Below are 15,646 nucleotides of genomic sequence, written 5' to 3' on the forward strand. Positions count from 1 at the left end.
CCCTTGGAGTCATCTTACCCGCCACTGGGGATGATCTGGTCTTAGGGGGGAAAGTCCGTGAGTCCCTGGAAGAGGTGGTCAGGTTCTCTGTAGCCAAGTACCTCTCAACCAGATCCACAAGTTTATCGGCATTTTCTGGGTCTCCATGGCTTACCCATTTTTGGATGGCAGTAGGAAGAGCTCTCAGGAAACGATCCATAACCACACGTTCCACAATGTTTGGTGCAGTCAAAGTCTCTGGCTGCAGCCACTTCCTGCTCAGGTGAATGAGATCATACATTTGAGACCTGGGAGGTTTTCCAACCTGAAAAGTCCAGTTATGCACACGCTGAGCCCGGACGGCCAGGGTGACACCCAGCCGTGCCAATATTTCTGCTTTTAGCACCACATAGTCTTTTGCTTGGTCAGGCTCTAGGTCATAATAAGCTTTCTGCGATTCCCCAGTTAACAGAGGGGCCACCAGTCCAGCCCATTGCTCCTTAGGCCACTTTTCCCTTTCAGCAGTCCTTTCAAATGTGGTCAAAAACACCTCCGGATCATCCTCTCCAGTCATTTTTGTCAGTAAACGGCTCACACCAAAGGATGCGGTATTATTGTAACCACTTGCTTCATTGGTCTGCGGACGTTGCTGTATTAATGTCTCTATTTTCTGTTGAAAATTCTGCTCTTGTTTCTGCAACAGGTCTATAAAGCGGGCTTCAGATCGCTGCTGGGCTTGTTGCTGAGCTTCCAAACTCTGCTGGTGAGCCTTCTGCTGATTTTTCAAACTCTGCTGCAAAGTTGCATTTATCTGCTGCTGGGCTGCAAGGCTCTTTTGTAAACCTGCATTTGTTTGCTGCTGATTTGCATTGGCTTGTTGCTGGTTTGCATTTGCTAGAGCCAGCTGTCTCAGTATCTCCTCCATGCTGGCCTTAACAAAAAAAAAAAAAAAAGTGCCAAAATTCTCCACCAACTGTGAGGGGTTAGCTCGGCAGTGGGTGTGTGTGACCCCCTGGATGGGTTCACAACACAAAGTCAGGCACAGCAGACAGCGGTGTAGGTTCAAAAAACAAAAGATCCGGTTTATTTAGGCTACATGCAGTGATACATATAACAGCCAAACAAAATAAAACAAGAAAATAAATCCTGGTCAGCTTGACCTCTAACTACACACGTAGACTCCCTGTCTAACAACTGGGTGCAGCCTTGTGCTGCCCCAGTCCCTGTCTCTATTGTAGGGGTTTGCCACACAGGCGTTAACTCACCGCACAGAACAGATCTCAGACTCCCCAGTCTATACACACAAAACTGGTTCCAGGATGGAGCATCTCCCTAAGCATGCTGGGGTTTTTTGTAGAGGTCTTAATGAGCCCACTTACTTCAGCTGGGCTCATTAACTCTTCCCCTCTAATTGTAAAAGTCTGCATAAAGCCTGAATCTAGGACACACATATTTACCATCCTGGATACAACCAGGTGACTTTACCTGCCTGCTGCCACAATATATATATATATATATATATATATATATATATATATATATATATATACAGTGCCTTGCGAAAGTATTCGGCCCCCTTGAACTTTCCAACCTTTTGCCACATTTCAGGCTTCAAACATAAAGATATAAAAAAAATTTTTTTTGTGAAGAATCACCAACATGTGGGACACAATTGAGAAGTGGAACGAAATCTATTGGATAATTTAAACTTTTTAGCAACTAAAAAACTGAAAAGTGGTGCGTGCAAAATTATTCCGCCCCTTTACTTTCAGTGCAGCAAACTCACTCCAGAAGTTCAGCAAGGATCTCTGAATGATCCAATGTTGTCCTAAATGACTGATGGTGATAAATAGAATCCACCTGTGTGTAATCAAGTCTCTATATAAATGCACCTGCTCTGTGATAGTCTCAGGGTTCTGTTGAAAGCGCAGAGAGCATCATGAAGACCAAGGAACACACCAGGCATGTCCGTAATACTGTTGTGGAGAAGTTTATAGCCAGATTTGGATACAAAAAGATTTCCCAAGCTTTAAACATCCCAAGGAGCACTGTGCAAGGGATCATTTTGAAATGGAAGGAGTATCAGACCACTGCAAATCTACCAAGACCTGGCCGTCCCTCTAAACTTTCAGCTCAGACAAGGAGAAGACTGATCAGAGATGCAGCCAAGAGGCCCATGATCACTCTGGATGAACTGCAGAGAACTACAGCTGAGGTGGGAGAGTCTGTCCATAGGACAACAATCAGTCGTACACTGCACAAATCTGGCCTTTATGGAAGAGTGGCAAGAAGAAAGCCATTTCTCAAAGATATCCATAAAAAGTCTCATCTAAAGTTTGCCACAAGCCACCTTGGAGACACACCAAACATGTGGAAGAAGGTGCTCTGGTCAGATAAAACCAAAATCGAACTTTTTGCCCACAATGCAAAACTATATGTTTGGCGTAAAAGCAACAAAGCTCATCACCCTCAACACACCATCCCCACTGTCAAACATGGTGGTGGCAGCATCATGGTTTGGGCCTGCTTTTCTTCAGCAGGGACAGGGAAGATGGTTAAAATTGAGGGGAAGATGGATGCAGCCAAATACAGGACCATTCTGGATGAAAACCTGTTGGAGTCTGCAAAAGACCTGAAACTGGGACGGAGATTTATCTTCCAACAAGACAATGATCCCAAACATACAGAAAAATCTACAAAGGAATGTTTCACAAATAAACGTATCCAGGTGTTAGAATGGCCAAGTCAAAGTCCAGACCTGAATCCAATCGAGAATCTGTGGAAAGAGCTGAAAACTGCTGTTCACAAACGCTCTCCATCCAACCTCACTGAGCTTGAACTGTTTTGCAAGGAAGAATGTGCAAGAATTTCAGTCTCTCGATGTGCAAAACTGATAGAGACATACCCCAAGTGACTTGCAGCTGTAATCGCAGCAAAAGGTGGCTCTACAAAGTATTAACGCAAGGGGGCTGAATAATTTTGCACGCCCCACTTTTCATTTTTTTATTAGTTAAAAAAGTTTCAAAAATCCAATAGATTTCGTTCCACTTCACAATTGTGTCCCACTTGTTGGTGATTCTTCACAAAAAATAAAATTTTTATATCTTTATGTTTGAAGCCAGAAATGTGGCAAAAGGTTGAAAAGTTCAAGGGGGCCAAATACTTCCGCAAGGCACTGTATTTATTTATTTATTTTGCTTTGTTTGCACAGACATGGGCTTTGCTCCTTAACTGCAGATAGGAAGCAGGAAACTTTATTATAGAGAAAAAGAGTATACCATAGATGCAGCTACAAACCTATAAACACTGCCATCTACTGGTTGAAAAAATATACCTCTACTATAAGGTGCAGTAGTTGTTGCACAAAATACAATTATGTATTCTAAAACCCTCACTCAACAGATACTCCTTATATTAGTCCCATTTTGGATCTCAGTTCCATAAATCTGTTTCTTGTACATGGTTATGTCAAAGCAGTTGCAATCTTCATCAGCAGCTCTGATCCACTTTTTTATGAGTTAGAACTCTTTGCATCTTACCCTATGAATCTGGCTCTGGTTTTAAGCTTGGTTAACACTTGTGCGATGCGGGAACCCTGCAAATCCACTGCGGGTTCCCACATCTCACCCAACACTGCTGGGAGTGTCAATACATTGTTATTGACACCCCCATTTCAGCTTACATATCGCACTGAGAACTAACAGTTCGGACATGAATCATGAACACCCATGTTCAGTTTGAAGTGTTTGTTAGGCCGCGTACACACGGGCGGACTGTCTGACGGACTTGGTCCGCTGAAACGTGTTTCAGCGGACAATCCGCTCGTGTGTGGGCTTCAGCAGACTTTTTCAGCGGACAGTCTGGCGGACTAAGTCTTTCGGAATTTCCGTAATATTGTCCGTCCAAACTTGGTTTCAGCGGACAGTCCGCTCATGAGTAGGCTAGTTCGACGGACTAAGTATGGCGCATGCTCAGAAAGGATTTACACGGCCGAAGGTTGCATTGCAGTGTATTGGACGTCGTATTTCTAGTCCCGTCGTACGTGCCGTACACGTCATCGCGCAAACTTTCAGCGGACTGTCTGTTCGTCGTGTGTGGTCAAGTCCGTTCATTCAAAAGTAGGACGGACTGTCTGTCGGATTGTCTGAAGGACTTAGTTGGACGGATAGTCCGCCCGTGTGTACGCGGCCTTAGTTCATTAAATTTTGAACACACTGAAGCTTCATCGACAATTACACTTCTACCGATTTTACCTTGTTTGTGTCTTGGTGTAGAATTCTGTATCCCTTTTGAGATTCACTGTACGCCACGAGTACATTTTTCTTTGCACAAGCATCCCATTTTGTATGTTTTTCTTTTGGATGTGCACATAGGCTTTGCTTCATATTTTTTTCGATCATTCAAATTTGGGGCCTTTTTATTCCACAGTTCATATGGAGTTTTCTCAGTTGATTTTCCTTGTAGTGCATTTTTGAGATAGTGGGGGGAGGCAATTATGACCACATGCTATACGGTTGGCATATCTACATCAAACAGCATGGTTCTTCCACTCTCCTATGTATTATCACACTGTGTATTCAGTTCCGTTGTCTGTGTACAGTACACTTGGTATTTTACCAAATGTGTTGTTTACTTGAGCCAGATACTGTTCAAGTTTCTCTGGTACTTCACTTTTGTTGTTTTGCAGATATAGTGTAGCATACCTGGAGTAATCATCTATAAAAGTGAGAAAATACCTCCTCTTTCCTGGAGTCAATGTTTTGTCCAATGCACCGCAAAGATCTGAATGAATTAAGTCTAGAAGTCTCTTAGCTCTGCTGTTACTCTGCTTTGGAAAGGCCTTTCTTGTAATTTTTCCTTTTATGCAGCTGGTTAAGGATGAGCCGAACACCCCCCTGTTCGGTTCGCACCAGAACCTGCGAACAGACCTAAACTTCGTGTGAACTTTAGAACCCTATTAAAGTCTATGGGACTCGAACATTCACACTCTAAAGTGCTAATTTTAAAGGCTAATATGCAAGTTACTGTCCTAAAATGTGCTTGGGGACCTGGGTCCTGCCCCAGGGGACATGGATCAATGCAAAAAAAAGTTTTAAAAATTGTCATTTTTTCAGGAGCAGTGATTTTAATAATGATTAAAGTGAAACAATAAAAGTGTAATATTCCTTTAAATTTCGTACCTAGGGGGTGTCTATAGTATGCCTATGAAGGGGCGCATGTTTCCCGTGCTTAGAACTGTCCCTGCACAAAGTGTCATTTTGCAAGGAAAAAAGTCTTTTAAAATCACTTTCCATTGTCGGCTCCCGTAATACTCAATGAGTGTCCTCTGTATTAGACGACAATTTATTCATTGATAAAAAAAAAAAGCGAGGGGGTTCCCCTGAATTCAATTACCAGGCCTTTCAGGTCTGGTATGGATATTAAGGGGAACCCCGTGTCAAATTTAAAAAAAAATTGACGTGGGGTCCCCTTAAATATCCATACCAGACCCTTCAGGTCTGCGTTACATCAGAGGGGGGCGGGTCACCCATACGTCACTGGGGAACTCCATGGCTTTCCTCACCAGCGTCAGAGGGGGCGGGTCAAGTGTCGGGTGGCCCCGCCCTCCTAATATAAGAAACGTCAGCGCTGGGATCCCTGCAGTGTCTCCGCAGTGGAGACAGAAGATGGATGCATGTATGGACAGCGCTGGACTGAGAGATCCCCCGTCGCTGGATCAGATCAGCCATCGCTGGACCCCGGAGAGATGATCATACGTTGCTGGATAGCAAGTGTGGATTAGCACCGCTGGAATCTGAATCTGAAGGGCCTGGTAATTGAATTTAGGGGAACAACTACACTTTTTTTTTTAATCAATGAATGAATTGTCCTCCTTGGCTGTGTTAAAAATCCTTGTTGCAGTTCAGCTGATACAGTTCATCTGTAATTGTAGCTTTTGCAAGTAAGATATCCCCTTTTGTGATGGAACAACTGTCACCTTGAAAGGTCACTTCTACTGACAAAAGGTGAGTGTCAAGAGCAGGGATGTAGAAGACATTTTTCACAGCTATCTTTCTGGTGACACCCTGAGAAATAGGACATTAAAGAAAACCCTTCCCATTTCTTTCTGATTCTATTATTTGGCCATTAACTGTCGTGATTTTTTCTGTTTTACTCTGGTCAAGGTGAATAAAAAAAATTCTGTCATTTGTCATGTGACTCGTAGCTCCTGAAGCTACACACCATGCCTGCAATGATGAGGTGCAACGCTTCTTCCTTCACACTTTTGGCCACTTGTAGTTTAGTTTATTTTTGTATTCTAACTTTCCAGATTCTGCAGTCTGCTTTTAAAATGCCTTCTTTCTTGCACATAAACATTCACGTGTTTCTTATTGAATGTTACTGTTTTATTTCTTATTTTTCATCATTAAAGCAGACTTTGTGACAGAAGCACCGTCACTATTAATGTTTTATGTTTTACACTTAATTTAATCCACAAGCTTGCCCTTAACATGTTCCAATGTCAGTTCATTATCTGCACCTGCACAAAGTGCTGTGACAATTATTTCTTAACTTTCTGGTAAGCCACTGAGTAATAGTGCTGCAACATGAAATCTTTTATTTCTTCTCCTATACCTCTCAGGCATTCAACCATTTCCAGGATGTTTCTTATATAATTCTACAAATCTTGACCTTTCATCAGCTTGGTTTGGTATTGCTTTCCAATCAAATACAGTTTATTGCTGATAAAAGCTCTTTCATGCACCCTTTGTAATCCTTCCAACATTTCTTTATCAGTTTCACACTTACATTTATGTATGATTTGATCATCTTTGATGCTAAGAGAGATTGTGCTCTGAGCTATTTGGTCTTTCTCTATCCATTCATCTGAAGGGTTTTCTGCCTGACTTCATTTACACGTACCTTCTCTTATTAGCAGTATTTTCATCTTGAATTTCCATGACTGGTAGTTCTGGTTTGTCAGATTTGCAAATAAAAGCTTTGTTGCAGCTGTGTTACTGGCCATTCTCTTTATTTTCTTACAGTCTTCGTTCTGTTGCCATATCTTGCATTTCTTTAGCTGTAGCTGGCTATGACAAGGTTCTCAGCTTTTCTCTGGGTGGGTATCTGGACTCGTAAACTGTTCGAAATTCTGTATATAGCCCTAGAGAACAGACAGCACAGAATCCACATGGGCTTTGCTGCTTAACTGCAAACAGGAAACAGAAAACTTCATTATAGAGAAAAGACATAGACTATATCATAGCTGCATCTTATAGACACTGCCATCTACTGGTTGAAGAATATATCTCTACTAAATACTGATGTACAGTAGTTGTTGCACAAAATACAAATCTGTGTTCAAATATTATATATTATATTATATAGGATGAGCCAAACACTCCCCCCCCCCCCCCCAGGTTCGGTTCACACCAGAACATGCGAACAGGTAAAAAATTTGGACAAACAGGCGAACATCGTTAAAGTCTATGGGACTCGAAAATGAAAAATCAAAAGTGCTCATTTTAAAGGCTTATATTATCATAAAAAGTGTTTGGGGACCTGGGTCCTGCCCAAGTTTTTAAAACAGCTGTTTTTCGGGAGCAGTGATTTTAATAATGCTTAAAGGGAAACAGTAAAAATGAAATATTCCTTTAAATATTGTGCTGGGGGAGGGGGTCTATAGTATGCCTGTAAAGTGTCACAGTTTTTCACGTGTTTAGAACATGTTTAGAACAGTACCACAGCAAAATTACATTTCTAAAAAGGAAAAAAGTAATTTAAAACTGATCGCAGCTGTAATGAATTGTCGGGTCTCGGCAATATAGATGAAACTCATTGAAAAAAACAGCATGCCCCCCCCCCCACCCCCCCCCCCCCCCCTCCCATCCGTTGCCAGGCCCTTTGGGTCTGGTATGAATATTAAGAGTTACCCCAAACCAAAAATTTTAAAAAATGTCATGGGGGTTGTTATATCCTCTGAGTTTCACCTCTTCCCTTCTGCCCTGGGGGTTCAATTCCTCTGTATCTTTCACAGACATTTCCATCACTGAATCTCAATTGCCTTTGCAAGGGTAAGGTCTTTCTCTGTTAACAGTCTCTTTTGGCTAGAGTCACAATTCAGTCCCATGACAAACTCATCTCTCAGTGCAGTAGGTAGGTACTCCCCAAAAGAACAGGTAGAAGCTAGTCTGCGAAGGGCGAGCACATAAGCTTTAATTTCTTCACCTGGCTGCTGCTGCTTCTGATAAAAATAAAATCTTTCTGCAATCTCTAGTGGTTTAGGCTGGAAGTGACCCTCTAACAGTGTCAGGAGCTCTGCCAATGTCTTAGTTGCTGGTTTTACAGGGAAAAGGAGATCCCTGAGAGTGTCATATGTCTGAGCACCAACCACTGTCAGAAATACTGCTACTTGCCTTTCACATAGGATGGCATTTGCACTGAAATACTGTTCCAGTCTCTCAACCCAGGAACTCCAGGATGTCTGTTCTCAATCAAATTCACTTAATGTCCCGATCAATGACATTTTCCTGCTGGGATCTGTGATTGCTTTAATCCAGGGGACAATCCACACTGCCTTTGTCTCTCTCTCTCAGACTGATAGACACTTTGTAAATCCCATCCTTGTCGCCACTGTTATATCCTCTGAGTTGTGAGAGACACAAGACTCTGGTCTGGAACAATGAATGTTTATTTCAGTACTCACTGTACACTGCAACATGCATCTCAGGACAGTACATCTTATTATGCTCCTTACATGTGCTCTAAGATGGCTACTATGCCCCTTGACCCTTGTAATCACTCCTTGGTGGAGCCAGCCTTAAAGTGACAGTACATGTGGAACCCTTCAGGTATAACACCTTCCATCCATCCCTAAAAAACAAACAAAAAACAACAACAAAACGAGCAAAGGCACAAAACATGAACTAATAACTGTCCAATAACAGTCCTCCAAACACAGGAGATGCACAGGACTTTTCCTGCATCCCGATCCAGGGACAGTTGCGGTGATACAATGTCATTGGATCACTTTCGGTGGCCCCGTCAAAAGTCTCATAACGGGTCTTGAAGCTGAAACCGGTCTGGAGGGCGACAGTGTCATTGAGGGCGGGCAACCAGCGACTCGGGACCGGAGGAAACAGGGCCAGCTGGAATGGGCACCAGCGGTGCCAAGGAGGGATCACCCAGGTCAGTGGGTGAACCAACCTCTGGACCAGGGCTGTAGGGCTCTGTTGGAGCTGAGTTCAAAAGTTCAGAGTCCCCCCAATCATCAGTTCCCGTGCATTCTGATCCACTGGGAGCAGTTCCTTGCAACACTGGTGGCTCAGCCGGCGTCAGGAATTCATGCAGTTGAAAACGAGGACACAGTTGGTTCGCATGCCATCTGCAAATGGAACCATCTTCCAGGCAGACCCTATACATCTTGGGTCCCAAAGTCTCTGCAATGACAGCAGGAAGCCAATGGGTGTTGGAAGCCCCATAAGATTGGGCCCATACCTTTTGTTGGGCTATGAATCGGGGGAGCTCATGGTGTTTGACCATCTTGTCTTGGGACTGCAGTACATGTTCCTGGACTGTTTGAGGGCGGAGCATGTCTAAAACAGTCCATGGCTGCCGACCCAGAAGGAGTTCTGCTGTAGTTTTCCCGGTGGTTGCATGTGGTGTGTTTCTGTAAGCAGACAGGAAGGAGTCCAGCTGCTGGGGTGACAAGGACTGTTGTTTACTTGTAGCCACTGTAGCTTTGAAATAGTGTTTAAAAGTCTGCACAAACCGCTCTGCTTGACCATTTATAGCTGGGTGTTAAGGTGCGGTCAACTTGTGCTTGATGTTGTGGGCAGTCAAGAAACGCTGAAACTCCTGACTGGTGAATTGTGCACCATTGTCTGTGACGATTTCACTGGGGTATCCAAATGTAGCAGTGAGATGTAACAGTATGGAAACTTTTGCCTTAGTTGTTGGCTGAGTAACAGGAATTACCTCAGGCCACTTTGAATGGGCATCCACTATGATCAAGAAGGTGTGTCCTCTGATCAGACCTGCAAAGTCCAAGTCTAGGCGAAACCAGGGAACCGTGGGCCAAGTCCATGGCTGGACACACCCTCAAGGAGGGTCTCTTGCAGTTTGTGCACATCCAGCACAAGCATTCACATATGTTGTGATATCTGAGTCTAAGTTTGGCCACCACACATAGCCTCGGGCCTTTTGTTTCATACGTATGCCCCCGGGATAGACCCCCCCAGGACAGACTGTACACTGGAGTGACATATCTATATGTCATGCCTGCAGAACATTATTGATGACATGCATGGAGTGCACATACCTGTCCTTTATCACCAGCTGATTGAGCACAGATTCTCTACATATAAAGTAAACAGAATATCCCAAAAAAACATTTTTCTATACATCCTTATTACGACTTAAAAAAATCAGAAACGCTGCTGCTTTTCTAGCCATGAGTTACTTAGTCTTAGAGTTTGGTGGCTGAAAGGTATCAGCATTTTGGTGTTTTTAATAACTGCTGAAAAAAAAGATCTTTTATGGGAAATGTATGTTGTTTTTGATTTACTATACTTCTAACTGCATAATAATACTGAAATGAAGTGCATAATGTTCATAAGAAGACTGTCCAACTGCATGGACTGGAGGACTGGGGGTGCCTTTGTGGTAGTCTGCTGTTACAAATGACTGTCACTGGCTAGCTAGCTGGAGTCTTTAGTACTAATAACTTCCTCAAACCAACTGTCAGTGCAGTGGTTCTTAATTTTATTTTGTGGCTCTTTTGGGGGTTTTTTAACAGCAAAACTAAAGGCTCAGCAAACCTAAATGGTCGTATGTGGCTAAGCGATTCCTGTGAGCCTAAGCATGAGTGCTTTTGGGGAAAAAAAAACGTAGTTGCCATCTTCCCAGCCCTTCCATCGCTCTTGGGAAAAACTTCAAACCAATGAGATCAAAAAAACAACAGGCGCTATAGCTGCCTTTATGAAGCTGGGTCATGGCTTTAAGCTCAATGAAATATGCATGGAGCCAGCAGAGTGACAAAAAAAAGATTACAAAGTATGTAATAAAGCCAAGTTGCAATCTTTAAGATAATAATATATAATATATATTTTATACTGTGCTAAGGTTCTAGTGTCTGTGTGGATGAAATACATATTATGAGTCATGGCAAGACTTTTAATTGGCATTTTGACTTAATAAACCCTTGCTTTAGTAGAATATATTGAAGCCCATTAGAGCATATAAGTTACCAGGCAGCAGCATAACTACAATTGTGAACACAGAAAAACAATTGGCAGACCAGGCAGGAAGTAATTACATAGAGATGCACCTAACTAATCACACACTGTTGTATAGTGATGAGCTTTCCTTTTTAGAGTATATTTGGTAACTTTTAAACCCCATGACAGCTGTATGTAACATAAATGTTCTGTTATTATTTTCAGGCTCCTTTGCATTATCCATTCCTTTTGGAATGTACCAGAAACTGAGTACTGGTTATTGGTACGGACCACAGACCTACTGCATAGAAGCTTTCCCTACAGTCATCCATCAGAAGGCTTTCATACTATACACTTTTCTTGCAGTGTATTTATTACCACTTCTAACAATTTGTGTATGCTATGCTTTCATGCTGAAGAGAATGAGCAGACCTGTTGTAGAGCCCATTGACAACAACTACCAGGTAAGTTGGGGGAGTAACTAGCAAACAATAGACAAAGATCAATCAATGCAACGTTACTTGTTATTCATTACATTCTAAAATAAACAAACAATCAAGTGAGATGATCATCTGTTACTGACTGTTTCATACTCACTCAAGCTACTCCAGCTAAAACTGCATTGCCATTGTATCTGAAAAGTAGCAACCCCAGGACCTCAAAAGAGTACACTACCACTGTCTACTTTTGGGGATCAACTTCCCAGAAGAGACTTCCACTGAATTAATCACCTCAATATCCACCAATAACAATAACTTTTTTGCTGATTCACCAGTACGGCGCAGTATTCCACACACAAAAGAAAACCATTCACACTGTGTAACAATTTGCAAAAACATAGTTGTGCAACATTTGCAAATATGTGGAAGCTGCACTGCCTTGTCACAGCCCCTCTGTATAGTGCAGTCCTAACTCTAGTCTGTGGGGGTTTTCAGGTTCAAATATATTATATATATATATATATATATATATATATATATATATATATATATACACATTATATCAAAATTATCGGGATGCCTGCTTTTACACGCACATGATCTTTAATGTCATTCCAGTCTTAGTCCGTAGGGGGTTCAATAATGAGTTGGCCCACCCTTTGCAGCTTTAACTCTTTTGGGAAGGCTGTTCCTACACTCCAAACTCGCTCATCCATGTCTTTATGGACCTTGCTTTGTGCACTGTCCAAATCATTTGGTGGAGGGGGGGGGGGGGGGGGTATGGTTCGGGGTTGTTTGTCAGAGGTTGGGCTTGGCCCCTTAATTCCAGTTAAGGGAACTCTTAAGGCATCAGCATAACAAATCATTTTGGACAATTTCATGTTCCAAAGTGACTGCACACCAGTGCACAAAGCAAGGACCATAAAGACATAGATAATCAAGTTTGGGGTGGAGGAACTTGACTGACCTGCAGTCCTGACCTCAACCCAATAGAACACCTTTGGGATGAATTTGAGCAGAAATTGTGAGCCAGGCCTTCTGTTCCAAAATCAGTGCTTGACCTCACAAATGTATTTCTGGAACAATGGTCAAAAACATTCCAATATACACACTTCTAAACCTTGTGGACAGCTTTCCCAGAAAAGTTGAAGCTGTTATAGCTGCAAAGGGTGGGCCAACTCAATTGTGAACCCTGCGGACTAAGGCTGGAATGCCATTAAAGTTCATGTGCGTGTAAAGGCAGGCGTCCCAAATTTTGGCAATATAGTGTATATATAGATAGACACACTTTCACACATATATATGTATATGCATCAGGTATAGGCAGCTCATTCCTCCTTAAAGGCGCAGGATCACACCAGAAACCCACATCGCCTTGTCACCTGCCTGCACCTTTATGGAGGAATGGGCATGTAATTTCCCAATACTATGTGGTAGCAGATGTAGAAGATAGGGCCATCACTTCAAACACTGACATTAGAAACTGACATTTTCCCCTGTTGAAGGTAAAATAATTGGCTCTGGTATCAGCATGGTTCAGTATGTCCTGGATTTGCATTTTCAACTCACTGATTGACATACTTGTAGCCCGTAACTGAAAGTACAACTGTACCTTTAAAGCAGTTGTCCTTTAACTTATTCCCCCTCCCCTTCAACTTCCTGGGTGTAGCCCTCCTTGTGTCAGTATATCTTCCTTCTCATTACAGCAATCCTTCACTATGCATTCCTTTGGGTGAGCCATACATTTCCAGCAGGGATATTTGCATTGCAAAGGCTATGTGTTGCTGGGCAGAGCTGCACAGTTATTCCATATCCTTAAACGCTTGAAAGCATAAAAGCCATATCATGCATATCAAGCCATAACTGAAAATCTATAAAATATATTTGCCTGTGTTGTGCCTCACTGATATATTCAAAAAAAACTAATTATGTGTTCTGCTTTCTTAAGGTCCAGCTTTTGGCAGAGAGATCTCAGGCAGTGCGAGCAAAGATATCCAAAATGGTGGTGGTGATAGTCCTGCTTTTTACCATCTGTTGGGGGCCAATCCAGCTTTTTATTTTGTTTCAAGCATTTGATTCCAATTTCCAGCAAAGTTATGCAACCTACAAACTAAAGATTTTTGCTCATTGTATGTGTTACTCTAACTCATCGGTCAATCCCATTGTGTATGCGTTCATGGGGGCAAACTTCAGGAAGTCCTTTAAGAAAGCCTTTCCATTCATTTTCAAGCCAAAAGTTGAGTGCATCACTGGAGCAGTTGGTAACACAGAAATGCATTTTATATCATCAGGAACTTGACTTGTCTATTTAAAGCACTCTTTTTTCAGTCTGCAATAACTACTGAGGCTCTGTCCAACAAATTATTTTATGGGGAGAAGGTATGATGTAAATATTTAAAAGCTTTTAATAACTAGTAATAGGGTTTATTACACTGTGGAAATTATTCATTTGACAATATATGTAAATTCTATGCATTGCCTATGCATTGGGGCCTGTACCCAGTTTTCTGCCACCTCTAAATGCTTAGAATGTTTTGTAGGTGATGTGTCTTAAGTTATGTCATAGTTTGCCTCCAAGATGTGAATGTTATGTGTTTTTAGAAACATTCAAATTACAAACAATGCAAATGCCATGCTTCTGTGTCTTGCCCTAAACATGTATCCAAGTGTATTATTTACAGCATATTGTTCAGGTACAGTATATGTATCTTTTGATCCAGCAAAGATTTTGCACACGTTAATACACTACAACAATCCTAAAATAGTATGGTCACCCATATTTCGGGGCAGGATGTATACTGTTGGGTTACCAGCATCAGCCAACAACTGAACATATCTAAATGATACCTTGCTCTTATTGCTGGATTCTATTTTTCATTTTATATATCTCATCTCGTAGCTGGATTGTTTATTCATTTCATAGCATGGCAAATCCATCGAGAGTGTGATACATTCTCTTATGGATTTATAATGGCCACAGTTAGAGGGTAAAGTTGTAAGTTCCAGAGAATTATTGTGTTTTGGGGTTCCCAACAAAAAAATGAAAATAATTATTTAATCCATCTATGTGCGCTAAAATTTAAGACTACATGGATTTGGCCTTAAAGCTGAAGTTTACCTTCATTACAGGTAAGTGATTTCACTGAAGCTGTAGAAGAAAAAAATAAATAAATCAGCTGAAACATCAGCTTTAAGGTTGGGGGTTTGCCAATCTAAATTGTTCAAAGATGTGTAGAAGACATCAAACTTGTATAGACCATCAGCAGATGTCAGAATTATTTAAAATAACATTTTAAACTTTAACAAAATTGAGAAGAATGAAAAAAAAAATCTTAAATATTTTTAAATTGAACAATAGGTTGGTATTCCTATGCCATGTATCTTTAAGTCTAAACTGGGAAAAAGACAGAAAACATGCATATGTAGGCACAGTACTTATACCAATTTACTGCTACTTTCAAATGTTTTTTTTTTTTTTTTGTTAATGTACTGGCCTGTTGCTTCAACCCATTATAACAAAAAACAGGAAATCGCCCGAGGTGAATGTGTTTAGTTAACAATTTACAGAGTAAATGGAGTCTGAAAATTTATTAGGGCTGCAACTAACGATTATTTTCATAATAGATTAATCGGCCGATTATTTTTTCGATTAATCGGATAAAAAAAAACGGAAAAAGGGAAGAAATATATATATATATATATATATATATATATATATATATATATATATATATATATATATATATATATATATAGATATATATATATATATATATATACACATACACACACACACACACCTGTCCCCCCCAGTATACATGACACATTTCTCCCCTCTCAAATGGTGTCAATGCCTCAGCAGCTCAGTGCTGCCCTCCCCCCCCCCCTGTGGTGTCTAGGGTTTTCTCACCCCTTCATGGTGACAGCGGCTCCTCCTCGGTGTGCCGGGGTGGTGTGGGGCGGAGTCTCAGTCCGGACCCGCCACACATGATTGGGCTGACTCCTCCAAATGGAGCGAAGGGCACCCCG

General features: G+C 41.6%; 1 protein-coding gene across 1 annotated transcript in view; it reads left to right on the forward strand.

Moving 5' to 3' along the window:
- LOC143973935 (G-protein coupled receptor 54-like) overlaps positions 1-15,289 on the forward strand; it is a 145,902-nt gene extending 130,613 nt beyond the window's left edge. The window contains exons 4-5 of the mRNA XM_077474832.1: positions 11,403-11,641; positions 13,566-15,289. Coding sequence (XP_077330958.1) covers positions 11,403-11,641; positions 13,566-13,916 — 590 coding nt within the window. The 3' untranslated portion in view covers positions 13,917-15,289. The remainder of the gene's footprint in view (positions 1-11,402; positions 11,642-13,565) is intronic.
- The last annotated feature ends 357 nt before the right edge of the window (positions 15,290-15,646 follow it).

Source organism: Lithobates pipiens, unplaced genomic scaffold (assembly GCF_037356315.1).
Source record: "Lithobates pipiens isolate NorthernLeopardFrog02 unplaced genomic scaffold, aLitPip1_a1.2 Scaffold_13, whole genome shotgun sequence".
In the NCBI taxonomy this organism is placed as follows: domain Eukaryota; kingdom Metazoa; phylum Chordata; class Amphibia; order Anura; family Ranidae; genus Lithobates; species Lithobates pipiens.